The 26,622-nt window shown below is 43.4% G+C and overlaps 1 protein-coding gene and 1 long non-coding RNA gene across 2 annotated transcripts in view; one reads left to right on the top strand and one right to left on the bottom strand.

Moving 5' to 3' along the window:
- Positions 1-16,520, bottom strand: part of EML4 (EMAP like 4) — a 168,795-nt gene extending 152,275 nt beyond the window's left edge. Inside the window, exon 1 of the mRNA XM_075042793.1 lies at positions 16,225-16,520. Coding sequence (XP_074898894.1) covers positions 16,225-16,249 — 25 coding nt within the window. The 5' untranslated portion in view covers positions 16,250-16,520. The remainder of the gene's footprint in view (positions 1-16,224) is intronic.
- An 8,633-nt stretch (positions 16,521-25,153) lies between these two features.
- On the top strand, positions 25,154-26,229 carry LOC142037578 (uncharacterized). The gene is made up of 3 exons (XR_012652410.1): positions 25,154-25,196; positions 25,285-25,361; positions 26,163-26,229. It is a non-coding gene; the product is annotated as an uncharacterized LOC142037578 (long non-coding RNA).
- The last annotated feature ends 393 nt before the right edge of the window (positions 26,230-26,622 follow it).

Raw genomic sequence — 26,622 nt, 5'->3', positions numbered from 1 at the left:
CCTCCCCATTTCACAATCTATGCATTTTTAATGTACAAAAAGAAATATAAAGCACATGTCACCTCCACCATTCTCCCTAGCACAGCAGCACTGCAAAGGAAGACCGCAGTACCATCTTTCTCTGCCATCAAGTACGCTGGCAGGATGATCATCACCTTTCCCTGCCTCTTCTTGGAGGATTAGAGCGCAGACTTGCAGCTAACAGCAAAAATACTCAGGACCCACCTCAAGGATTTTTCAGCAAAAAACTTGAAGTTAAATGGCAGTCAGTGAAAAACAGAAAACAATATTCCCCGAGGAACCGAAGTTTAAAAAACAAACAAAAAAAACCACAACAAAACATCCATACAGATACCATGAGGAAGAGGGGAAGTTCTACAGAATTATAGAGTGTTGGACAATCTAGGTATTTATAGCGAGGAGCACATGTTATGGCAGCCTAGCACAACAGGAAGAAATAGGAGTTGCTCTGCAGAGCACCACTCCAGTCAGCGGCAGCTTGTCAGCATCCCGGTGACACTTCCCAGAGAGTAGCCGAGGGTGGCTCCCGCAGCCGGCGATCCCAGGGGCAGACGTCTGCCTTTCCCTTCCCTACTACAACAATGCTTGTTCACAGCAAGCCGAAACTGCATTTAATATCTGGTGATTAACATTACCCCTATTCCGTGCAAGCGCACAGAAGTCTCTGCTGTCTCACGACCCATCTCCAGCTTCCCTAGACACTGCTTAGGATCACACGTGCCGTGGGATTAGCAAACAGCCACAGGGAAGGTTTTCATCTTGAGCAACATCTCGAGGGTTTTCCCCCAGATGGGTAACCCCAAACCCCAGCAGGGTGCCACAACGGTGCCCATGGGTAGCACGTGGCTCAAGGCCACCGGCCACCCACTCCTCATGGAGCTCAGAGGGAAACCCTGGATGCAACATGTACTGTACACTGCACGGAAGAGGGGACATTAACACATACACATCAAAGCCGATGAAACAGATGATGGATCACTATGAAATGGTTATTTCTACACCCCTGTTCCACAACCGAGAATGATGCAGATCAAGCGCAGAAGCTGGTACCAGAGGCTGTTCAGCTAGTACTGCAACTCAAGGGTCCTTAGCATCCCAGGGTACTTAAGCTGATGAAGAAGAGTTAAGAGTGCACAGGCAACTCTTAGATGGCATCAACCCTACCCATTTTTCTTCTAAAAATACATACACAAAGATCATGTAATAGTACAGAAGACTTGTTTGCCAAAATGTAGCTTCTTGTTCATCTTAGGCAAGTCACTTCTTTCTAGTAAAGACTTCTATCTTCTTTTACCTGCCAATTAGTTTAACTTTGAAGGTATTTGAGTTTTAATACATACATTACATGAAAAAGACTTGTAAATAGCGATATGGGAAAGAGGAAAAAAGCTGCTTCAAAGTTAGCTTAAAGTTTTACAAAACCAAAATACATACTGCAATGCATGAGATAATCAAGACCCGATAATACTGAAAAGAAACTAGAATATGTATTAATCATACATAAAGTACCTGAAAATAGGTCTATATAATAGAAATGTTTCCACTGAAGAATGCATATATACTTTGATGAGATTATAGGTGCACTATGTAATGATTTTATGCAGTTTTTGTAGATGTCAAAAAGACCTGTTGTAGACTGTGCTGAAAATGTAAGATATGACCAGGTCCAGAACAAACTGTAATGGCATTCTTTGAAATGTTCAGTTATGAACTAAAAAAGGCCAGACTTCAGTCCCTTTAAATAAATCAGGGTGGGGGGTGTGCAGGGCAGGGAGCGGTATATGTATGCCCACACCAGAGGCTGGAAACTTCCCAATCAGTTCTGGAAACAAAAATAAGGACTATTCAAATTTTATCTGTTTAAATTAACTTCAACTAAAGGCTGAAAGGCAGATGTAAGTGACTCTATCAAACACAAATCCACACAATACCGAGAAATACAATACATGCTATATGCTGCAAATACTCTATGCATGCTTTTTTGTCAATTCCCTTTTGTTTTCTCACAATTCCCTGTCATTTTATCTACAGCTTTGAAAAAACATCCCTTTGTGGTCTATAAAAAGCAAACAGCAAATGTTGCCATTAATTCACAAAAACAGCGGCCAAGTTCAAGCCCTTTTGCTGGTAAAGCTGCTATGGCTATAGGAACAGGAAATTGAAATTTCTACTGCAAATAATAATTACGTAAATGCAGATAATTAAAAGCATGTTAGCAAGAACCATTACACACATACCTATATTACTTAGCTAGGCAATAACTGAACCAATATCTAGAGAGTGCACAAACAGTAGTTCTCATTTTCATATTTCTGAAGGTTTCAAATCACTATATTTAGATATGGGGGGACGGACAAGAAGGGGGAGGGTCATCACATAAGCCAAGTCCCATCTGGGGTTTAAAGCTCACCTGCACAGACATCACCTCCCCTCTTTACCTTTTCCCAGCCCTTACCCCAAATTTGTAAGGCTTAGGAGAAGCAAGCTATGTTCAGCTCTGCCAGCACGGGGGGCCAACAAGGACTCCCTGCATGGAGACGAGAAATGCCAGAGAACTGGAGCAGGACAAGGACAGGAATGGGGCCTCGTTCAGGGGAGGGAAACAAAAGGTAAAACCCCTGCTTGGTCAACACTAACAGGGCCTTTTTTTTTTTAGTTATTATTGACTTCAGCATAGCCAGAATTTCAGATGCATAGTTTACAGCCCATAAATATCTGAGTTAAAGGACAGACATTTAACTCTTTGGTGGCCCACATTTTCAGTACCACTTAAAATAGGAAGACCTGACGAATAAATGGAAGGAAACAGAGGAAAAACAGAGGAAACAGACTGAATACAGGGGCATCTAAGGTCCAAGCCCCCTGTAAAGGCAATGAGAAAAAATGCTGAGTGATCCCTGTGCGGGGCTGGGGGGAAGCCGCACGCTCGCACTTCATTTAAAGACGCTCTCTTGCTTAATGCACTAAGTAACTTCCTCCCTCCCACTAAACAACTCCTTGCTGGTCCCAGGCGAGTGCCCGGGGTTCAGGGCACACGTCTACAGCAGTGCTCATCCAGCAGCACAGAGCCTCCCCTCCCTCCTACATCTCCAGCCACCTTCAGGGATACGTCACACATTAAGCTGTAAGGCTTTCTGCAGGTACGGAGAGAGAGACACTGCTTGCTGCTTGCACAGCTTGCAATCTTTACACGCATTATGGTTTGAAATACCTTAACACAGTAGTAAACAGCTTACACTCTTCATGGTTCAGACGGATGACCACTTCAACATTTGACTACTAGAATTCAAATTAAATACTCTCCCAACCCCATATTCCTTTAAGAGCAGAGCGCAATACACACATAAACTTTTTTTGTAGCAGAACCACAAGCTTGGCACACACGTACAATATGAATGATGAAAAATCTGTTCAAAATGCAGATGACTAGATAGAAAAGAAGCTGTCTCTCATCCCAGTTCAGAAAATAGGATGTCAGATGAAGTCCTGCCCAATACCATACAACTCACTGACAATCTATCCCAAAGTAAAAGCAACATAAGGTTCCTCCAAGCAAACTATATTTTCTGTGTTTGCTAATGCACACCAGGATATTTAACCCAAAAGAAACCATTCTGCAGTACACCGAGATCAGAGATTGATAACGACTGCCAACCTGATGCCCACAGCTTGAATACCTTTGCACCAAAGCTACCTTGGTAATACATTTACACAGAACAGACCCTGAACGTACAGGGGTTCTGCCAGCATCCTCAGCACTTCCTAAAGGTTCACAAGCACCTTTTGTGGGTTCTGCTGCAGAAGAAGGGTCACAGCATCCCCTACAAATTTGAGCCAGCCTCCGCTCTGCCTCTCTCAGGGCTGGAAATCAGGTTCTCACCAAGGCACAAAGCAACACAGCCACCTGGACCACAGCCCCGAGCTCTCACTTGAGGAAAGGGCCAGCAGTTTTACTGCGAAAGGGCCCACAAAATCAGGTAGGGGGAAAATAGCATGTTGATATCAAATAAAGCATTGCTGGCCTGGCCCAGAAAAAGAAACAAAAAAACCCAAGGAGGGCGAGGATTTAGGTTGGAAATATTTTTTAAATAGAACTTTTAGCAGGATGTTTACTGATGCACCAAAGCACGGGATCCCATTTCTCTACTTCAAAAGCAATGGAGTGAAAAGTAGAACCATACGTCAAAGTTATCTTCAAAAAGATGTCCAGACCACACCCCAAATAACTGCAAGACCCACCGTGACAAAGCTGTTTGGCCTAGAAGCCCAGAAGGGCATGCAACAGCGTAACAAGAGCTATCCCCTCTTACAAGTAAGATTCTTGCAAATATTAAATCTAAATGTATTAAATTGTCATGCTGAAAAGACCAGGACAGGAGGGTTCTTTTCCCTCCTGTCCAATACACTCTACGTACCTAACAATTCAAAAGAAGTAATTGCCGCAGATTACCTGGAATATTTAACTCCCTTAACCTGCACCAGTATCTTTCCCACCTCCTCTCTCCAATGCTAGCACATATAATCAATAAGACTTTTGTTACACTAAAGTATTTAAGCAGCTCATTGGGTATATTTGCATTGTTATCAACTACAAATAGGTACTTTCCACACAATGCATCTTAAAACAAAAGCTTGCATCTGCAACATTACTTAAATAACTAACAACTATTAACATCTACAGGTGTGGCATCTAAAAACGAAAAATGGAAGTCTATTTTAGAATTAAATTTGTCATTGGATGAGGCTTTGAGCAACCTGGTCTCATGGGAGGTGTCCCTGCCCATGCCAGGGGGGTTGGAACTAGATGATCTTTAAGGTCCCTTCCAACCCAAACCGTTCTACAGTTAAACAGTAACTTCTAGTATATATTTTTCCACATCATGAATAAAGGTGGACTGTTTTTCAGTTCTTGGCTGCAGTTGTTCTAAACATCAAAGTTTATAAATTTGCAGATTGCAAGCTTAGACCTATTTTCTTTGCATCTAAACCAGCTAGCATGGAAAAGCTTGAGGCCTGGTGTTAATCTCACACAGTCTCTGCACTTTGAAAGTTTTCGAATCAAATCATAAAAATGGAAATCAATTTCTAATACAGTTACTGACTAATGTGCTGGGTAGGTTTTGGAGATGCACCACCTGAGGCTCTACTGCACTTGGGGGTCAGCAGTCGTTTCCTCCCAAACCCACCATGGGATGAGGACAGAGCTCCTGACGCAGCAGGATCCCAACTCTCTCGCACACAAGACATCGGAGATGATTCATTTCTGTATCTGCTTTCCTCCATGGTACTGCAGTCCTCTGGAAAAGGCACACCGCTGACATTCCTTACCTTACGATCCACAGAGCATCCCAATCACCCAGCTGCAGCAGTCCCACTTGGTGAGCACGTTCACCTCCAGAACTGACGAGGCACACAAGCAGTAATGGATATGTATACACACCTATTTAATGCTTGTACCTGACCACTCAGGTTAGCTGTACGAGCAAACAGCACAGGAATAGCACCATACTGGAGTACCATTTCTAATGAAACACTAGTAAGCCAGATCAAGTGTTCAGAAAAAAATACATGTTTTTTCCAAGAATCTGAATTGCTTACAGTTTTCTACTACTATGCCCAATACCCATTTTCCTCTATGTTTAACAGGAAAATAAGTAATTTCTTTTTTAAAGCTACACTGAAAATATCTCAAATCACCTTCCTCTTTGTTTATAGAGCCACTAAACACTTCATAACTATAGCTTCCATTAACTTCACTATACCAATAATACATGAATGGTCATAGGATTTTAAAAATCAAACAACTGAAACAAGAAGTCTAAATCAAGGCTAAATACCTTGCGGGGGGGGGGGGGGGGGAACAAACAAAAACAGTACAAATTGGGAGAACTCGGTTCTGTTAGCTTACTGAAGTCAGGAAACACAAGTTTAGTTGTAGAATTAAGGAATATCATGCTGTTATGCAGAACTTGAAGTCACAAGGAATTATATAAATACCTATTATTACCCTACCTTACTGGATCTGTCCTCATCACCACTGGGCACGCTGCACCTTCAGTCTACCACATTTCACCATAAATCCTGCACCCATATGGTATCTTTGTGCAGTTCCTATTCCCTCTAGCCTTGCCTGTCAGAATTGAGTCCTCAGCCACGTCAGCTACAACAGATTTCTGGTATGGGGTGAGAAACAAAACGAAAACAACCTGGGAGGGATGTTGCAGAAAAGGCATATATCCTCCAGGAAGCTTTTCCTGGAAAACAAACACATGTACCAAATTCAGAACAAGATTTCAGGTATTTCTTAGCTTCAGGCTAAACACTTGCCCAAATTACAGTAGTTTTTGCATATCCAGCCTATTAAAAATAAGTTAAAACAATTTAAAATAAAAATGTTAACAGATAGAAACAGCATCTCCCCTGACTAACACATTTTTAATTCAAAAAAATAATACTTTAAAAAAAAAATCGCATTTACATCAAGAATACCACCATCAAGTCCACGCTGGCTAAATAAATGGCCTTATTACTCTGGTTCTTCAGTGTAAAGAATAAACTCAAAGAAATCAAGCTCCTAAGCATTTCACCATATATACCTCCAAAAGCAACTTGGATATTCACAGAAATTATACATTCACTCCTCTAACGAGGATTCAGTCCGAGAATTGTGGCAGGCAAAGAACAAGCAGACTGTTAGTATCGTTACAGCCTAACAGCTGCCTTATCCGTGCTGACCAACCCTTCACCCCTCTGAGCATCTTTCAGAAAATACTATGGTCACAGATTATAGAAAACACAGCTAAAAATCCAAACCGGGACAATGGGACTGCCAACAAGTCATCTCTCTTAAATATGTCATATCATTTTCATAGCAAAATGCCATCCCACACGTTAAGTGTTTAGAAAATAGACACGCAGAAATCCTCCCCATCACCAATCCCAATGCACACAAGTCTAAAACCATCTCAAAGCAGTGCTTATTACAGCTATCACAAACCTGTCAATAGGAACTTGGAGCTCTTTCATACTTATCCTATGGGGGGGGAAAAAAAAGCCAAACACCAAAGAGTTTGGACCGCTTGTTATTGTCGTCCCCCTTGCCTCATGACTTTAACGGACACGTTTAGAGGTCAGAAAGCAAGCACTACAGGCACACAAACCACTGGTTTCCTGCTAGATCTCTCTGATGGCATTTGCACAGTACATGTTGGGAGAGGAGGCGATAGCAGTTCAATGCAGAATTTCATAGCTAAACAAAGCTGTAGTTTTCTCCTTGTTAGAGTTCTTGTTTAAAAAAGCTAAGCGATACTATGCAGACGCTGAGTATTGCCATGTCTCTGAATCCTGCAGCTGAAAGGGTTTCATTTACAGTTCCTACTGCTGAAGGGTCCTCCTTTTCACACCTCTCTTCGGAGAAGCGCATTTTCAGGAATGCTCTCCTGAAACTCCATTCAATCAAATTGCATCCAAAAAGCCCCAAACCCTAACAGCTGTAGTGCATGTTAACACATCTGAAGTGGATGCTGCTCCCAGAGAAGCCCAGATGTACGTGTGTAGCGGCCATCTCAGAACTGCTCCGACTCAAAGCACGGTTTCACCACAGCTACATCAAACCAGACGTGTGAGAAAATCTCTAACAGCAACACTTTTCCTTCCATTCCACATGGTCAGGTTTCAATATCTACTGCTCCTGGAAAGGAATTTGGTCAGCCATGCTCTACCTAAAGGATTACATCTACAATTCAAAGCCAATCCAAAGTTTATTAGTTATAAAAGCCAGAGGTACTGTAAGATGTATAACAAAAGTCTGGGAAAAAAAACAGTTAGCTTGGGGAGGTGACATCCATCCTCAAAAACTGAACCTGCAAGACTGGGCTTTATTCTGCCATTTTTAAACAGAGCTTGCCAATGAAATTCAGAGGTCTAATTAACTAAAGATCCATATAATGCACACAACAGGAAACCTCTCAAGAAAATGGCATGGTCTGCTTGTGACCATGAATAAGGGGGAAGGAAATAAACTGGAGCCCACCCTACTGCTGTTGTTTTGTACAGCGATGGGCACAAAGCTTGTCAGAACCCTGATGTAAAAGCAATGTTTTTCTTTTGCTCTCCAAAGAGGAAAAAAATGTAACACACAGTAAACCATAAGCAAACTAATACTTCTACCATTCATTTTACGTATATTTGGGATTCTTAATTTAGTTACGCACGTGAGGGCTTGCTTACCTCAGCCGCTGACTGAAATTAAGCATTTTAAAACAATTTCTATTACCCTTATGTCATAATTTCATTAAAAAACATAAAAAGTGGTGAAATCATTACCTCTTGTGTTTGGACAGCAAATATAAATTTCTCTTGTTAATAGTCATTTTCTTGCTTTTGTGTCCTCAACTCAGAATAAAGAAATCCAACCCTTTGTCTTTAAAATTATAAAGTTCTCATGAAAAAGCATTTTCATTTACTTTAACTAAACCACATTTCTAGGCCTAACTAATTTACAGCGTCCCTTTAGGGAGCCAAATCTGGGGCTTAGAAGCATTTGTGACTTTAACTTATCCACTGGGTTTCAAACTCCCAATTTTCCCAGAGGATTATGAAAGCCTGCCAATTTAGCTTGATGCATTAAAACTGTGTACACAAATCCAAAATACATTCAAACATAAACCAGTTTGGTTTCAGCCCCCCCTCCCCTTTTTTTTTTAAGCCCAAGGAAACTGGCAGGAGAAGTGGGAACCAGCTCCAGGCTGGAGCACTGCATTCACAGCTACAAGCCAAGTTTCAGTGAAGCAAGAGAAAATCAGGTGAGAGAGAACAGTGAGTATTTAATTTAATATAACATCTGAAATCCAAGGTAGTTGTACCTCTCCAAAATATATCATAACTGTTTATAGAGCATAGCTATGTTGGTTGTCTCTTGCCCCTTCCATTGCACTTTTATTATGCATGTCATTCACATGTACAAGCAGCTCCAGAAAGCTAAAGAAAATGTATTTAAATACAAAAAGTAAGCTTACTTCTACAGTAAGACAGATTTGCAATCAAAAGTATCTTGCCTAAAACCTGCAAGAGCATGCAATCTACATCATTAGATGGGGCAGAAAGGCAGTGTAGACAAACAACCAAAGAAAGAAACTGGATTCTCCAACACTTGCTAAAAGAACGTTGTCCTTCCCAATGAACAGCACTGTCATGCAAAGTAGAGCAGTACAGACATTAAAAAAAGTCAGGAGAGCAGTTGGGAAACCAGCAGTTAACATCAAGACACGGCTATATTTAGTAAACAAGTTAGGCTGAAACTATTGAGGATGAGCAGAAGAGGCAACCCACTGAGCAGCAAAACAATCAAAAAACTAATTAAAAAAAAAACCTAGTTCATCCAACCCAGTATAAAGTCTTAGGGCAGAAAGCTTAAGAATACTGTACTCACTAGATGGTATGTAGCATAAATACTTAAAACATGGAGCAAAAAGAAAAAAAATTAAAGTAGTAAAGGGGAGCAGGAAAGAGGAAGAAAAGAAAAACAAAAATCAGGAAGAAAAAAAGGGGGGCAAAAGCAGAAGAGAAAACATTTTGTACATTCCAAGATTTAGCAATAAACTCAGGCCTTTAATGACTCTGATGTCTCTCTTCACATCCCACCCCTCCAGCAGCACCACCCGTTTACTTCCACTGACTGTCTGAATTATCAGCTCAGATGGCAAGCTTCTCCAGGAACACAGCCTTTTTAAATCTGAGTGCACTTATGTGCGTTTCCTGAAGATGACTCAAAACTCTCAGAAGAGCTTGCACATCACCACGTGGTGTTTGCAGGTATCCATTCTTCAGCACCCAATGAAAGAAAAGCCTAGAAAATCCACATTCTGCAACCATTTAAACAAGCAGATCAAAGAAAAAAAGGCAAACAATTCCTCTTTAAACTGTTGGTGCCTGTGCTCACTTGTTTACAGAGGAAAAACGAGGCGAGCAGCAGCTCCACCTGAGCTCCTAAGTAACTGTAGAAAGATTTCTTGAAAAGGAAGTTAGTGAAGCTTATAAAAAGTTGTTTATCAGGTGATTCTCATCTCCTAAACAGAGTGTCCCTACTAGAAATGCACAACACCAGCAAGAGCAGAGAGACTTGCACTGTCATCACACATGCCATGTGCTATAAAATTAATTACCCTCTAACACCCTTCCGTATTACATTATGTGTGGGTAAAACAGGAACAACATTCTTGGCCTTAAAATTGCATTCATTAAGGATTAGATTTAACAAGGACCTAAAGAGAGAAGGGAAAAATAAACCTCAATAAATGATAGAAACCACACCAAGAAGGGAAAGAGCTGCTCTGAAGAGCAAGGACTGACATACAGATCTCCCTGTACATTACTAACAGGACAATTAGCAACATCATGCTGCTTACAAAACAAAACGATGCTTCAGAGGATTTGTAAGAGCACTGTTCTTGACCAATTTTTTCCCCTCTTACGTACCTCATGATATAAAGCACAGTAAAAAAAAATCCTTTCAGAGCAGGTTCTTCAGGCAACAGAAAATCCTGTCAGATAACTGTACTTCCCGTATCAAAAATATTCAGTTAAAGAGTATGAAAAACACAGTGTGAGGCCAAAAATTCTTCTCAGCATCCCAAGCATTAAAAGCCTTTCTAAAGGAGAGAGAACAGAGTCTTTCTAATAGACACTCCTGTGTTTGGGATTCTGTTTCTTTTTTTGTTTTTAAAAGCAAGAGTGTTACTCACAACCAGGCCAAATATTGCCAATTGCTCTGTGCAAAAAAAGGATTGTTTTTTAAACACACGATCCTTTGCTTCTCAGCTGGCTACAGAGCAAAGGGTTCCTCCTCACTGCCCATTAATTAAAGACCCTTTTAGCAAAAGGTGGGCCACCACTGAGTTTCTAAAGCAAACAGCCTCTCCTCCTCGCTGCTATAGTTTAATCACCCCTGGCACAAACCAAGGCCATCCTTCTCAGGCAGGATAGACTGATGTCCTGCCAAAGTTTTTATTTTTAAGAAGACTAGCACACTGACAATAGCACACAGCAATCCCACGAACAGAGCCCGGTGAATTAAGCTGAACTCGCTGTCGCTATGAGCAACTGCACTGCTGCACCACAGCCACTTTTGCAGTCTAGACGGGCAACCATAAAACTTCATATTCTAGCCCAAATAAATGACAAATACCCCAGCTTGCTGTAGCTAGTCATTCCACACGCTCATTTTTCTTGGTACTGAACCCAGCTAGAGATGAATCATGATGCACACGCACTCCCCAGGCTCAGAGCACTGGTGACCACAAGATCCTCTCTGCTTGAGCTCTCCTGACCCCTCTAGCACACCTGCCTGCACACCACTGGGGGCTTTAGAGAAGAAGACTTACTGGGTTTTAGCAAAGCCACGGGATCAGCAGACACTGTTGACTCTTCCAATGCAGAGGAGAGCACCTACTCGTAACACTGCCTCAGTAGCTACCCGAAGCAGACTTGACACACCTATGAAACAGGAATGTTTTCCAACAACTTTTATATGATACCCAGTAAAAGAAATGGGAAAAAAAATGAGGAACTGACCTACATGCCACCCCTCCAGTGAGTAGTTAGCACATATACTGCAGTTGGTAGCAGTACATATACAGTGACAGAACAATAGTAGATCCTACATAAAAAGAAAAAAATAATCTCTTATTTCTCCAGCTCTCTCTCCAATAACAACAGCAGAGCAAAACGTTGGTGTCCACTTAGTCATGACAGCTCTCCTTTGCCTTCTATGTGTCTGAAAAAAATGCATAAGCTCAACTACTCTGTTCTTTAAAAAAAGATCCTAAATTATTCTGCTTGCCTGAGACTTCAAGAGAAGATTGACTTTAATTTCTCTGTGAAAATACTTTCAATCATAGAGAATTTTTCAGTAAAGACTACTTCTAAGCTTCAGGGCATCCTGCACAGCTGCACAAAAACCACAGTTAGAATTCAGAAGTCGAGACTTCTTATTTTTACGAGTTACTATTCTGCCACAGACCTCATCGCTGGAGAGAGTCCTACTGAAACACTTTATACCATGTTGTTATCATACCATACCATAAGTTGGTGACAAACTTGGAAACAGCTGTAGTCATTTTTTTAACATAACATGATGAATGCTGCCATATCTTTGTTTACAATGAGTTATTGTTACAGCGCTCAATTAGCAGAAGCTTTCTCAGAAGGGAAAACAATGCAACAGCTAAAAACAATGGAAAACTGTCCACCAACAAGCACCCCTCACCAGCCCCAGGCAGCCAGTCAGGGCTTACTCTTCACAAGCCTAGATCTAGTAGATCTCATACCTTAGCCAATTAACCTTACAGAAAGGAAGATAAATGAACCTCTTAAGAGGTGCCGCAGAGAAGCTGACAGGGTGACCAATGCTTCATATTAAGACAGCACTCTGAGACACCTTTCAGCTGAAGGTGGACATTAGCTGCACCAGAAAGTTGCATTTTACGCCCAAGAAAGGCATCACCCTCCACACTGCAGTAGGTTCAAAACAGAGCAGAGCCAACCTGAGAGCTGCCAACCGTACACAAGTGCCACCACGTCCCACCTACCCTCGGCTGAGGGCTCTTACCACCTGTCACGCTTCTCCTACCCTCCAACAAGCCAGTCTGGGCAAAAACCTGCCAAAACAGCTGGGGCGAGCAGAAAGGCTGTAAATGAACATCATCCACGATGATATGTGAAAATCAGAATTACTGTTGGCAAAACTGTCTGCCTTCTACAGTCCTGCAGCCCTCTGATGGGCATCTCTGAATCAGTTCACCGCGGGCTCACAGGCACCAGCGTGAGGGTGGAAGAGATACAGGGCAGCAGTGCAGCACGAAGGGGGGGGTAAAGCACGACAAGCCTTGCCAACAGGCTTGGCTGTACTATCTCCCACATCAACTTTCTGGTTTGTTTGCCTTTTTTTTTTTTTTTTTTTTTTTTTTTGGTAGAACTCTCTGCTTGATTCTTTTGGTGGAATTAACAGTGCTTTCTTTTCCCTGAAGATGCCATCTTCAGGTTGTTTTGATCAGGACCCTAAGACGGGAGAGAACTTGGCAGAGCCAGAGCCAGACACCCATGCTGTGCTCCTGTCTCGGCAAGGGCGCAAGGCAGGAGCCCAGGCACTCGGTCCAAGTTTCTGGACTTCTTGTTCCCGTTCAGAAGCACATTCTTTCACTTCGAGGGATGCATCTGAAAAAACAGATGGCCAAAATCCATTGAGCCCTCTGACAACCATCATGTTGGAAATGCTCAAATGTAAGGTACGACTGTCCTACCTGAGACAATAAATGGGATTCAATAACCGCTTTGCTACTGGTGATATTCAGAAGGTACTGAAGTCCCAGCAAACGTGAAATAACTCAGTGTTTTATCAAAAGAGTAAATCAATACCATTTCAGCTGTGCAAGTTAGCTCATAATACTTTTTTTTTTACTGTATACAGTAATTGTATACTCTTAAGTACTGCTACATAAGCATTTACTAAACCAATAATCAAAACAATTTTCTAAATTACATATAAAATGGTTTCTTTCATCATTTATTCTCATAAAAATTTCAATGTGGAAGCCAAAAGAAAACAGCTGCGTAAAGTATTTTCAACTGCAAGAGACATGTAAGAAGGTATTTCTGCCTGTGCTGGAGGGCACAATCTGTAATAACATTTTGCCTTCCAGATAATGACAGGAGGTATTAAAAGGACAACTTGCTCTCTAATGAGCTCGCTTGACTGGTTGAGCACGCACATACATAGATAGCACAGTTTTGCCAACAATAATTTTAATTGATTTTTACATTTCATTCTAAATTACATTAATTTATGGCCTTCCTAAGAGACATTTAGCAGACAGCTAATTAAATTCAAGCCATTAGATTTTAATTAGAGATGTTTAAAAGAAAAATCTCAGAACAATTCACACGTCTTTGTGAATGCTACATGCTTGTTAGCAGCTAGAACCAACAAGTGATTATAAATACAGAAGAGGACTAAGCAGCATGATTCAAACCTGAAAACCTGAAAAAAGTCACATAAAGTTCATACTTCAAAGCTGGAGATTCTGGGAATGCCCTCTCCTCAGCCCAAGTCCAGAAAACCACTGTGCATCAGTGCTTGCCATAACTAACAGTGAATATCGTGATACACAGTTTAAAAGGTTGAGCTGAGCTTAATCCTCATTAAATTCTAATAAAATCACAGCATCTTCCTGACCAAACAGGGAAACAAATTAAAGGTCCAGATGGAGCCTCCCTTAATATGGCAAGCGGGATGCTCTGAAGAGCCCATCACCACTGCTCCAGCGCAAGATGCTGGGCCACCCAACCAGCCCGCGCCATTACTCAGCAAGCAACCTCCGCGCAGGAAAATGATGCTTTATTATTTCAAAATAACTGTTTTTTTCCCCACTTCCAAGAGAAAACAGTTATTTCTAAATATCGACCTCAGCAGGGCCAACACTCCATGAGTTAAAAGCAGTATCGGTGCCCTTTGATATGGTGATCAGTTCCACTGCTGGGTAAAGAGGTTCATAAATATTAAAAGTGGCACATTTGCATATGTCACCCACAGGCATAATCTTCCCTCTGAAAACCGGGAACAGAACCCATACAATTCCTCCGTGTGTCACTTTTTGATCGTCAGATATAAAATGACCACAGAAGTTACTTGAGCAAGGAGAGTATATCAGGCAAAGAGCCAAACTCCCAAAGCGTACTGTTAATTACGGTGCACCAGTTTGGTTTGGACAGGTGCCCAAAATGCTGGAGTTGACATTTCAAAAACCTGAAAGGTTAGGATCACACTCAGAAGTATTTAAATGAGTCAATTTTTCCAGAAAATTGAGAACTATTCACTATTATTACATATTTCTCAGGAGTTCTATAAAAATAAATTAATCTAATTTTTAGAGGCACAGATTTATTCTTCTACAAAAGATGGAGCGAGTTTGATCACGAAATGCCTGCCACGGATGCAGCAGCCCCGAAAGCAAACAGAAGGCGCACAAGAGAGCGGCAGGTAGGCACCGCACGTAACGTCACCACGAAGTGAACGGTCAGACCTACATTACGCTTATAATTTGCGGCAAATGCATAGCGACGTGCAGACTTTATAATTCTTACGCTCAGATATATTTTCACTTCACACTTTTAATCAGGACGACTTCATATGGCATGCAATCTGTCCTCCGAATCATTCGGAAAGTGAGCTGGTGAAGTATTTTTCCTTGAAGAAACCAATGACAGTTTGCCACAGCCTTAACAAAACCGAAGAGAACGCAGCCTATCGGTTTTCTGGGAACATCTGGATAAATGAACGGTGAAAACAGTACATGTTTTCGCTCACACCACAGCTCCAGGCGGAGGAACCCGACGCCCGGGGAGCCGGGAGGACTCCTCGGGCAAACGGAGGGATGCGCGGCCACCGGGAAGGCGCCGACTCCCCCGCCCCCGACTGACATCGCCGCGGTCACGGCCACCGCTCCCAACTTTTAAGGGGCGCGAGCGAGCACGGCGGGGCCGAGCTGCGCCAGGCCACGGGGCGAGCTGGGCCACGGGGCGAGCTGGCCCACGGCCTCCCGGGGCAGCGGCGCTTCCCGGGGCTCTCGCTGCGACGACACCCAGGCCCGCTGCGCCCGCCCGCCCGGGAGTCTCTCCCACCCGCGGAGCAAAAGGGAGGGACGAAAAATAAAATAATAATATTGAAAAAAAAACAAAACAACACACACACACACAAAAAAAAAACCCAAACCAAACCCAACCAAACAAGAAAACACCAACAGCCCAAACCCAAGCAACTAACTCCGGGGAAGCGCAAGCCCACGGCGAGGGAAGAACAAAGGAGGCAAGTGCAGCCGGAGCTCTCGCAACAGATGGTTTGAAGCTGACCAGATTTCGCGCTGACATCCCCTCCCCTCCCCGTCCGCCGCGGCACGGGCGGTGTTTGCACCGGCCCGGCCGGCACCGCGTCGCCCCCGGCCGCCGCCGCCGCCGGGCCGGTGCTCGCCGCCCGCCCGGCCCCGCGCAGCCCAGCCCCAGCCGGCGGCGGGACCGGCACCCCCCACCGGCCGCAGGTGCGCGCCCTCGGCCCCGCGGGCTGGCCAGCGGCTGCCGGCACGCTTGCCCCGTCCCTCCCGTCCCGTCCCGTCCCGTCCCGCCCTCTCCCTCACGCTTCCCGCCGCCGCTCACCCAAACTCCCGGCGAAACCGTCCATTTTGGGGGGGGGGAGGCCGGTACCGCAGCCCGAGGCGAAGCCGCCGTCGCCGGCCGGGACAGGTTCATTCACCCGCGGAGCGGCGGCAGGCAGCGGCGGCGCCGCAGCCCGGCGCTCATGAGCCGCCCGGGGCAGCGGCTCCGGCGGCTCCCCGCGCTCGGCGGCGGCGGGAGGCGGCTCCGGCGGCTCCTCCTCCTCCTCCTCCTCCTCCTCCTGCTAGCTGCTGCTAGCTGCTGCGGGGCCGGCGGCGGCGCTGCCCAGCTCCGTCCCTGCGCCGCGACCCCAGCACGGCAGCTAGGGCCGAGCTCCTCCCGCCGCCGCCAGCGCCGCCCCAGCGCCCCGTGCTGTCGTGCTTCCGACTCCGCCCGCCCTGGCAGCCGCCGCTTCCCCTGCGGGCGGGTCGGCCCCGGCCCCGGCCCCGGCCCCGGCCCCGAGCTCCCGCCGGCGGGCAGGCGCGAGCCGCCTCCGCCCGCGGCTGCCGCCCGCCTCGCGCGCCCCGCCGCCGCGAGCGCTCCGGCTGGGAGCGCGGGCCGCGAGGGGCGGCCGGCAGGAGGGGGAGGCGGCGGGCGCTGACCGCAGCTTGCGGGCGGGGGGGGGTCTTCGGCGGCACACCTTGTCCGGGTGAGCCGTTTAGGAGAAACGTCTCGGTTTAGGCTCGGAAGCTGATGCTGTCGGGCGCTTTGTGGGAGCGTTCGCTGGGCGGTTATAATATAGTGATCCCAGCAGTCCAAACAGCGATTTCCTTAAGACTAGTCTAAGAAGGCTCGTTCAGACTAGTTTGGGGAAGTTTACCCTCGCTGCGTGTCAAGCCAGAGGAACTGTCACTTCTGTAACCTTATGTTTCTTACAGCTGCCTATAGGCGACCTCTCCCGCCGCTTCCAGCCAGCCACGCTCCCCGCTGTCTCCTGTAACTTCCAGCCATGTGCTCGATGGCAAGGGAAAATAGAAAGGAGAACCAGAAATTCAAGTCAGCCATGCTGCGCACCGTCTCATCTCTTAGCCAAGAGCGTTTCGTACGTTAAGCAACATCATCAAGTTGTGTGATGCATGGCTTTCTCCTTGGTCAGGAAAAGCTCCGTACCCATTGCAACATCCTGGTTTGCTCTGAGTGTTTTCCTTTATTGCACGCGAGTGACAGCTCTGCGGTCGTACAGAGAAATGGACGATTGCCTCGCGAGCACGTCCCTGGCATTTGCAGCCATGTCCTGTAATGACCGTCTGTGCATGTTGTTGAACAGGACCGGGGAGAAACGTGGTGCTGGAGAGCAGCACGGACCTGATGGTAGCAGCCCCCATTTCCCCAGCACCTTCCACCCACTCAGGCAAAAGCGTGCTTATCTTGCTGATCGGCAACAGAAAACAAACCCGAGAAGTTTATGCTTGCCCACATTAGAGGAAAACGCCTTGAAATTTCTCATCAAAACCTGGTCTCCACTAGATTTTCCAGCAAATTTTACTGAACAGCTGCCGCAGCAATGAATTTGAGTGTGGCTGCCTGCAAACTACATAAATAATCCATCTTCATACATCCCATAGTCTTGTTGAAAGAGTTGCCTTTCAATCGATCTGCTATAAATGGGACATCATTAGCCACCAAGTTCTGGTCTTAATTACTAGCAGGTATTAGACTTCCTACCTCCTCATGGGCTCTGTTGCTGTAGAATGGCTCTATATAGACTACTTCCATGGTCTTTAAGTTATGGTAAGTGGGTGCTGCAGTCAGTCCAGCCCAGTAAAAATTCCCTTTAAAATGCTTCATTTTACAAACAAAAGCAAGAAGAACAAGGCGCTATAGCTCCAGTTCCATACCCTCACCTCCCATTTATTACTTGCCTTAGGCCAGGTTTGCAAGATGCTTAAAGCATCGGCAGTATGGAGAGAAAAATCTCCCCATGCTAGGAAAAATGCCCTGGGAATTCAGAACCTGTGGACAGTTTCCTTCAGAAAAGGGCCCTTTCCCCCTGAGACAGAGCCTTATGTAAATTCTTCAGGTGGGATTTGTGTGCTTCGGTGTGCTCTTTTGCTGTTAAACAAGCAAAAAAAAACCCAACCAAACAAAAAGCATGCTCTGCTGCTGCCTGGAGCTCTCAGCAGGACCATCCTTCAGACACACCAGTGAGTTACTGCAAACATCCTTAGATTTGTGAGTAAAGAAGCCTTGCCTCTATTTTATAGACTGGAAACTGAGGCACAGAGGTGAAGAGGACAGCAGGGATCCTTATCTAGATGTTTAATTCCTACTGAAATTGGTTAGGAGCATGAATTAATACCTTTGATTATCTGGGTCCTGCAGAGCTTGCACAAAAGTACATAAAAAGTTAGAGAGCTGCAAAGAAAGCTAGTTCTCCATACTCATCTTAAACTCGAGATGAGTATGGTACTCAACTACTGTTGAGACCTCAAACTTTGGTTCCAAGATTTTAAAAATAAAGCTCTATCATTGCAGAGTTAAGGAAACGAACAAAACCTAAAGAATTTAAAAAGCAAGGAAGTTTGCTTCTGTGTGACTTGTTAATTGAGAATTTCTGAAGAGGAAAAACTATGCAGGACTTAAAATATGGCAAACTCCAGCTTTTAAATTCTTATGTTGACTTCTTCAGTCTAAGCCAAGTTCTGAATGCTACCTAAATTTAGGTGGGGTTTTGATTGGAGTGTTAATTTATTTGTTTATGGTGTACACAACAGGTAATTGTGGTATAGACAATACAGAAGCAAAGCTTTAGCAAAAAAATCTGCAGTAAATACATATTGGGCATATGTATATCATCTTTAACAGTTTTACTTGGCTGCTGAGGAGAATAACACAAAGCAAAAAAGACTTTTGTTTATGTAGGTTTCAGACAGGTACTGGCAAATTGCTTAATATTGCCTGCAGACTGATAAACAATATAACTGTTCCAGGTGCAAACCCTAAGGACAAGGTGCTCTCTTACCTCTGGTATAGTACCTAGTCCTTAACTTGGAGGAGGGAGAAGTTGTATGGTGCTTTAAGGGGTTTAACTTCTGTTCCTTAGTTGACAATGATTCAAAACCAAGAACCAGAGTTGTTACAAAGTTTTAACAAGTTCAGTGATTGTCTCCTTTTAGTTTATGTTTTGATGCTAAAGAAAGATTACATTAGTCAGAATTGGACTAAACTTAGAATATCTCACCTCAACTTTCAAATCAGCTAAACATCCAGTGCTTTATTGCATGTATAGGTGGTAAATACAGAAAGAAAACTGCAGTACCACAGAGCAGGACTTTTACATCAGTTTGACGGATTCACAATTTAGGAAATCCAAATTCTTGTCTGCAGCCTTCCCTCCCTCTGCAGTGCAGCCTGACCCTTTGCAAGTGCCACTGGTGCAGGAGGCGGCTGGACCGATGCTGGGGTAGGCAAAGCCTGAGCTACGCTTCTCAGGGTAGCTGGTGAGCAGTGAGCTGGTGCCTCAGCTGCAGTAAATCTTTTTGGTGTTACAGACTTCAGGCAACACTGAGGTGCCCTAGCCGAGGGCCCGGGCATACCCGTGGAGTCTGCCTCTTACTAGAAGGAAATTATGAATCACAGAAAAGGGTCACCCTGAAATACACAGTAGAGGCTACACACATTCCAGAGATTTCTGCCCAGCCCTTGAAGGAAATAAGCTATTTTTCCCCCATTGTTTCATTTCTCTGGCACATTTTCCTTGGACTACAGGTGTTTGAACGGTACTTCTTGCAAGAATACTTTTGTTAGGTTTCATTTTGTTTTAATTGACATAGTTTGGCAACATTCAGCCTGGGAATTGTTTATAACTTTGATGGCTTGAATGTAAATCATATTTAAACATTTTTCCACTGAGGAAACAAAAATTATTAGCAACTGAAAATGAAATTTGCTGAGATTCTTGTATGCAAAGTTGGGAGTCTGAACCTGTGAGCCACTTCATCTTGCCCATTAGAAAGAGGAATCTGCTTCCCACAGTACTGGTCTCCTGTTACTTAAACTGGTGTCGAGTTTCCTGGAGCAAAGTGGAAACATCTGAAGGAAATCTTCTCCTTCCTGCATTTTTTCTGGTGCACCTCTCCAGGGTGAGTGGCGAGAGCCTGGATGCATGGCAAGGCGCAGCCAGGGAGCCCCAGGCCTGGTCCTGCCTCTCCCCTGCTCCCACCTGCAGACCTGGGAAGGGGGGAAGAGGTGATGCTGTTTGTAGCCAGCTGTGCCCCGCAGCTGGTGGTGGTGGTGGTGTAATTAGTGTAGGATCACTCCTGGTGCTCCTTTGAGATGATGTTCCTTCACAGATATGTGGGGTTATTTACAGTGCCCTGTTTTGAAGAGGAACAACTTTGTTGGCTTGCTGTAAGGCATGGGATATTGTTAAATTCTCCCAAGTGAGGCTTGAGTTTTAAGAAGTTCCCAGGGGTCACTGACGTAAGGGAAAAAAATTGATGCCTGACCTAGAGGAAGATTAAATTACTCCTTCCTGATTTATAGAGACTACTCCTCTTACCTCCAACAGAGTCTCTGGAGTTTTTCTTTCTGGGCTGGGATTTTGCCTCCCCACAGAAGCAGCCTAAGGTTCAGTCCCTCTAAATTACCCAAGGGAATGAATCAGCACCTGTAACGCTGAATGGGCTGGAAGGCACTAGGATTCTTGCCAGAGCCTTGAGGAGAACTAGAGAGCTTCCATTAAAGCTTTTAATTATGTGTTTAACTAAAATATGACATAGGGTTTTTAAAATGGGGCTGAATTTGTTAACTGCCGCGTCTATCCTCATTAATTTTGGTAAAGACGCCTAGCTGCTACTGTATAATATGTATTAGAAGCCACTCTTCTTCATGTTGCTGTATACCTGCTTCACTCAGTTTTTGTAAATTATTCCTAGAGGTCTGAGGTTAAGGCGTACCGAAGCGTCTCCTGGTCTTCCTCCATTTTTGTATAAAGTAGGAACAGAAATTGTCTTCCAGAACAAAAATATCAAAGTTTGCCAAAAGGTTTCAAGTGGCTAAACTCTGGTTAGCTGGACTTTTTTTGTAGTAGGATGGATCATGGTCTTGTTTCTATAATGGCTACTACTTCATCGTTGATAAACATAAAAACTCATAAAGGGTCAGGGTTGACTTTTGCAGCTGTATATAGTTGACCTTTAATTTACTTCTGCACATTTGGTTTTTCAGTTTATTGCAAATAGATTTTGATCACAGTTTGCAAAGTTGTTCCCAAATGTTCAGAAATGTCTTCATTTAATAGGATAAATACAGTTTACTGACAGTCAGGACAAAAAAGAATATTTTTTAAAGATACTAATGATTTGTGAGGAGAATGGAGACTCAATAGAGATGGTTTTATTTTGAGGAAGTGCAGAGCACCCACTGCCTGAAAAAGCAAGCTTACAGTTTGCTGCTTTGTATTGATTATTCCAAAATTGCAATTCCACGCCATTAGTGAAACTTTGGCAAGAACTACATCATTTCCTGGAGTCCTCATTAAATGCGCATTTTGGTTCAAGTGTAGAATCTACAAAACCCTGTTAGCTTAAGCTAAATTTCACATCCATTATATTAATGTATTTAGAAAATGGCAGTCTCCTAGAAATGTGCCTACTGAGTAAGAGAAAAATAGCAGAGCTCTAGTGCTAATTCATTCACCAGCCCTGGTGGGGAATGAGCAGATTCAGTGTGATTCCTAAGCATTCGAAAATTGGCAGAATTTGAGCAGAGATAGTTGAAACCCTGTGTGCACAATACTTTCATTTCTCGTGAGGGGAAAGGCTTAGCATTTTAACTAGAGAGCAGGTTAAAAATTTTATTCTGAAACTGTGTTTGTATCCAGGTTATATTAAATGAGGAAATCTGAAAAACATTTCAGAAAGCTTGAAAAATAGAATCTTATCTTCCTTCATCTCTCCCCAATGGATAAGTGGTCTGGTTTGTCATACCAAAGAGCACACTCAGTTGTTTTCTCAAATTAGTGAGCTCCTCATGAAATTCATACCTTGGTCCAAGCCCTATAAAAGTCTAATGTCTTACATAAGTGCTAAGTCAAGGATTTAGTTGAGGCATAAATTGGTGCATTGGCTTTGTATCAGCCATTTACATTAGGGTGCAGTTTATTCTCTGCCTCAGGAAAAAATGTGCTTCAGCTTGTACTTGGGAGCACTATGATGAGCTTCGGAGCAACCCCTTTTCTGTTCTCCTTACTTAGAAAAATTGGGAAAAGATAAAGCTAGCAGGTTAGCAATGTTAACTAGGGGTGCTAACTAGTAAGTGTTAAAACTGGTGGAAGAGGAGCTGATTTTCAGACCGACGAGTTTATGGAGATCCCCCTTGGGGACAGAATAAATTAGCATCACATGCGGAATTTGTATTTTTTTCCCCAATTGTTAAAACATCTCCCGTAGCTTTGCATTTTATACAGATCATTACCCACAATAAGAAGCTGGTCCACACAATAGCCTGTGTGTATGTGTCTGTATCTGTAAATAAATACACTCGTATAGATCCTTCATCAGTGCCGTTCACTCACCCCTCTGTGCAATTCTGTTTAAGCTATTACCCCGCTTGAACCATTTGTCAGTGGAAGGAAGTGCCTGCAGAGAAGTGATACATTACTGTATAGTTTCTTGCTGTGAAGTGTTGATTTTAAAGCAGGCTAGCAGTCTGCAGCTGACCCCCTAATAAAAGTGAACAGACGTGCCTTAGGAGGTTTTGTTTTTCTTTTGTCCTGTTGTTATGCCCAGTTTAAGGAATCTTTTATTGTCTTTCAGCTATGCCATACTCAGCAATAAATTTCTCTCTTATGTTTGGCCTTTTCCCCTCTGGGAGTTTGGGATTCTTTCCCATTTCCATTTCTACATTTTTAAGCTGTGACAACCATCCTATTGCCTGGTTATTAGCTAGCAGGGCAGGTGTGCAATGTTTTCTTTTAGAAAGGATAATGTTAGCACCCAAATTCAGTGAGCAGCACAGGGATCATCCTCCGTTTTACAGACTGAGAACACAAACAAGGATGTTAATGTAAGACCATAGGCTGGAGAATGAAGACCAAAAACAGGTCAGCCTAGGCTAAACTGAAATAGCCTGGAAAGTGGAAACTCTATTCCCATTAAAAAATAATCCTGCAATAGTATCTATATAGAGATAACCTGGATTAAGGGCAAGGCTGCTCTCTGTATACCAGCAGTGCACAACTGAGCTTTTAAGCATTGGTATCTTCCATGTCTGCAGTAGCAGACATTTACTTTACTACTCCATGAGAAAATGTAAATCTAGGAAGGAGGCTTCTGCCAGGCTCTTGGACACACTTATACTGTTACTGCATTTGCAGGATGGGTCATACAGAAATTGTGTATCACTTGCAAAGTCTAAAGACATATGTGATTGCATCTTTGTGAATTAATAATGTCGGGACCATCACTGTCAATCAAGAAAATAAAAATTCTAATCTTGGTTTCTTAATGGTGATCAAAACATATGTCTCAGCTGAGTATCTCCTGCTTTGAGAAGGCCTTCAAAGTAATTTAGGCAGATTGTGTAATGGGGGCAGTGTTAGTTGATCTTTCTTTGGACCGAATCTGTAAAGACTCAAAGACGAAGCTTCAAACTTGTCTTGCGCCACGATTCCTGGATGTGGGTCCCTAACAGATGTAACCAGGGGAGTTAGATTTGCTGTAGTCAAAGGCAGTAAATTATTGACTTATTCATAATAAGGCCGTCTTAGGCATGCAGTGTGTTGCTGGGGTGAATGAACTCACTTTCAAATAGATTTACCTGTGCCTGAAGGATTAGTTAATAAAGCACATTTGTTTTAATTTCCTTTACCTACCCTACATTTACAAATTATAGTTCCTAATTAATGACATCAGGAGTGGAACTTGGGCTTTTAAAGCACCAGACCCATGCTGTGCTGTAGACACATTTACATTCCATTTATGCAAGTCGTCCAATTAAAATTTACTCATAGAAAGTATATAATATACCAGAATGAATACATTATTTCCCCTATTAAATCTGCTTTCTTTGCTTTTCAGCAGAAGTGAACAACCTTTTTCCTTTGCCCCAAATGGGAATTCTTTTCAACCCACCCGCCCCCCCTGAAATAGGCAGCAAAATTAAAGGAAAATTTCTCAGATCAAATTAGTAAATTATAGGTCTTAAATAAAGAATTGGGAAAATGAAAGGCCTCCCTTTAATTTTGCGTATATGACTGCATTTAAAAATTGAAAAAAAGTGGTACGCTCCTACACAATATCAATGCCCCTTCACGTCAAGAGAAAAACATCACAGGATTGAGATGCCTCTGTCACAGGATGGCCCATATCTCAGAGAAAGCAAGTCATTCAATAATAGCAGGACGAACTACTTCAGGTTTTCCTTTTAAAGATAATGAGCAAAATTTACCAGGCACTTGCCAAACAAAGACACATAAAAAATGACTTCCAAAAGCTTTCTGGCACACACTCTTCTTATTAAGCACAGGAACAATTTTCATGCAGCATCCGTGAAGAGTTTCTTGTCAGACCATAGTAATATGCACAACAACTTTTGCAGCTCCTCAGTTCTGAGCGGTGCCCCTCAGTGCATCCCGGTGCCCTTCTGCTCCCGAAGGGTAACGGAGCAGCTTCTGCAGAGCATTTCAGGTGTGCAGCTAGCGTTAGCCTTTCCACAGGTTGGTTTTCTTGCAGGCGCTTACGAGCAAAGCTGATCTAAGCGCGGCATCTTCAGTAAGAGCAGCTACTGTCAGTAATTCTGCAAATTAAGGAGTTGGTGTTTTCTGGAACCACGGAGTGAACAAATTGGCATGAATGATACCTCCTCACATGGTCCATGAAATTATGCCAAATTGTAGGTGGGCTTAATGCAGTAGGTAGAGGGAAGAATCATGGTATAGTATTTGAAATTTTCCATGCTTCCACAGGAAAACAGCAGATGGCAGCAAGAGAGACAGCGTGCATCCAGGTCTGGGGTTTGCCTTCCTCGCTTTGGTGGGTAGGCTTTGAATCATTTCTTGGCTAACTTCTCTTCTAGTTGGTCATGAAAATATAAGACAGTTGAAATGCCCTTTTCTTTTAGGCATGTGATCTCAGTATCTGTGATCTTCATCCTGGCAAGGTATTTCTTGGCCCAAGTCTCTCTGGCCTGGCACTGAAGTATCCTTTGTCCTTTTATGTGGTTTATAATGCTTGAGAAATCGCGCTGAAGGCAAAGGTGAGTGCCCAGAGCAACTCGATCTTTTTATTTTGTTTTAAATATAATAGTGGTGAATAGGAACATTTCTCGTTCTAAAGCATGCTTCTCAGACAAAATCCTTCACACGTCAGGGCCACAGCTCCCAGGGTTTACTGCTGGATGCAGAGAATGTATTAGACGGGAGACAAGATAGGAGAAAATTGCTGCCTGAGCATCATGTGATAAATAAATGGAGTCACAGGCAAAGGCAATGCTTTTCAAAAGAGAAAGAAAAATATCATTCAAAACCTAATATTGCTGAAGTTGTGAGACAGGCATTAAAGACAAAAAGTTTCATTTAATATCCAGGTGCTCATGAATTCATCCTTTAAACAGCAGCCCCTGGAGGTTAAGATTTCCACAGGAAGTTCAGGGCATTGACATTAGGTTCTGCAGCTCCACCTCTGCAGAGGTATAATATGTTTTAAGGAAATAAAGCTTGAACTGTGAGAGGGGCAAGTTTCCTTTAGGGCTTCATAGCTGAGGAAAGCAAGTGCATTGGGACAGTACAGAGTCAAATTTAGCAAAAATGTCTTAAGTTAACCATTCCTGTGACATTATGAATAGTGTCTCTCTTTTTTTTTTTTTTGAGCAAGCTCCCCACTTCCATTGTTTTTACAGACATTCTTATGTGAAGTTTTTTCTTACTCTTCCTGCACATTATATGCTGGCTATACAGATGTCTCATGCTCGGTAGATTCCTTTACCACATTTCGAATCAGGCAACCCAGTCCTCTTCAGAGCCATATATTTCTAAATGATTTTTCTCGTTACTCTGCTAATTCTTTCACCATGTTCTTTTCTACTGTGGGATATAGGATTTTTTTTGGCTCAAACGGCCCTGCTGGGTTGACTGCCTGTTCCAGTCCCCATTCACAACTGATAGTGATTTTCTGAAGGTTCCTTGTTTCAGATTTAAACAAGAAAATTTCTTATGGTCTCCTAGTGACTTCAAAGTTACAGTGCTCTTCCTGTTCCTATGTAAGCCTTTTAAAGGTTTCCTTTGTCTTTCTGTATCTCTGCATGCCTTGGTTGAAGTATGCATGATAATGAATGACATTTTCTCTCTGAATAAAAGATGTACCAGACAGACTATATTGGCTATACATACTATTTTTCTCTGCCAATTCAAAGGAGTTAGAGATGTCTCCAGCATTTCTTCATATGGAAAACCATTGTGAG

The sequence above is a fragment of the Buteo buteo genome, chromosome 12 (assembly GCF_964188355.1).
Source record: "Buteo buteo chromosome 12, bButBut1.hap1.1, whole genome shotgun sequence".
Lineage (NCBI taxonomy): Eukaryota > Metazoa > Chordata > Aves > Accipitriformes > Accipitridae > Buteo > Buteo buteo.
The sequence above is the reverse complement of the archived record's forward strand: the minus strand, read 5'-3'. Positions and strand labels throughout refer to the sequence as shown.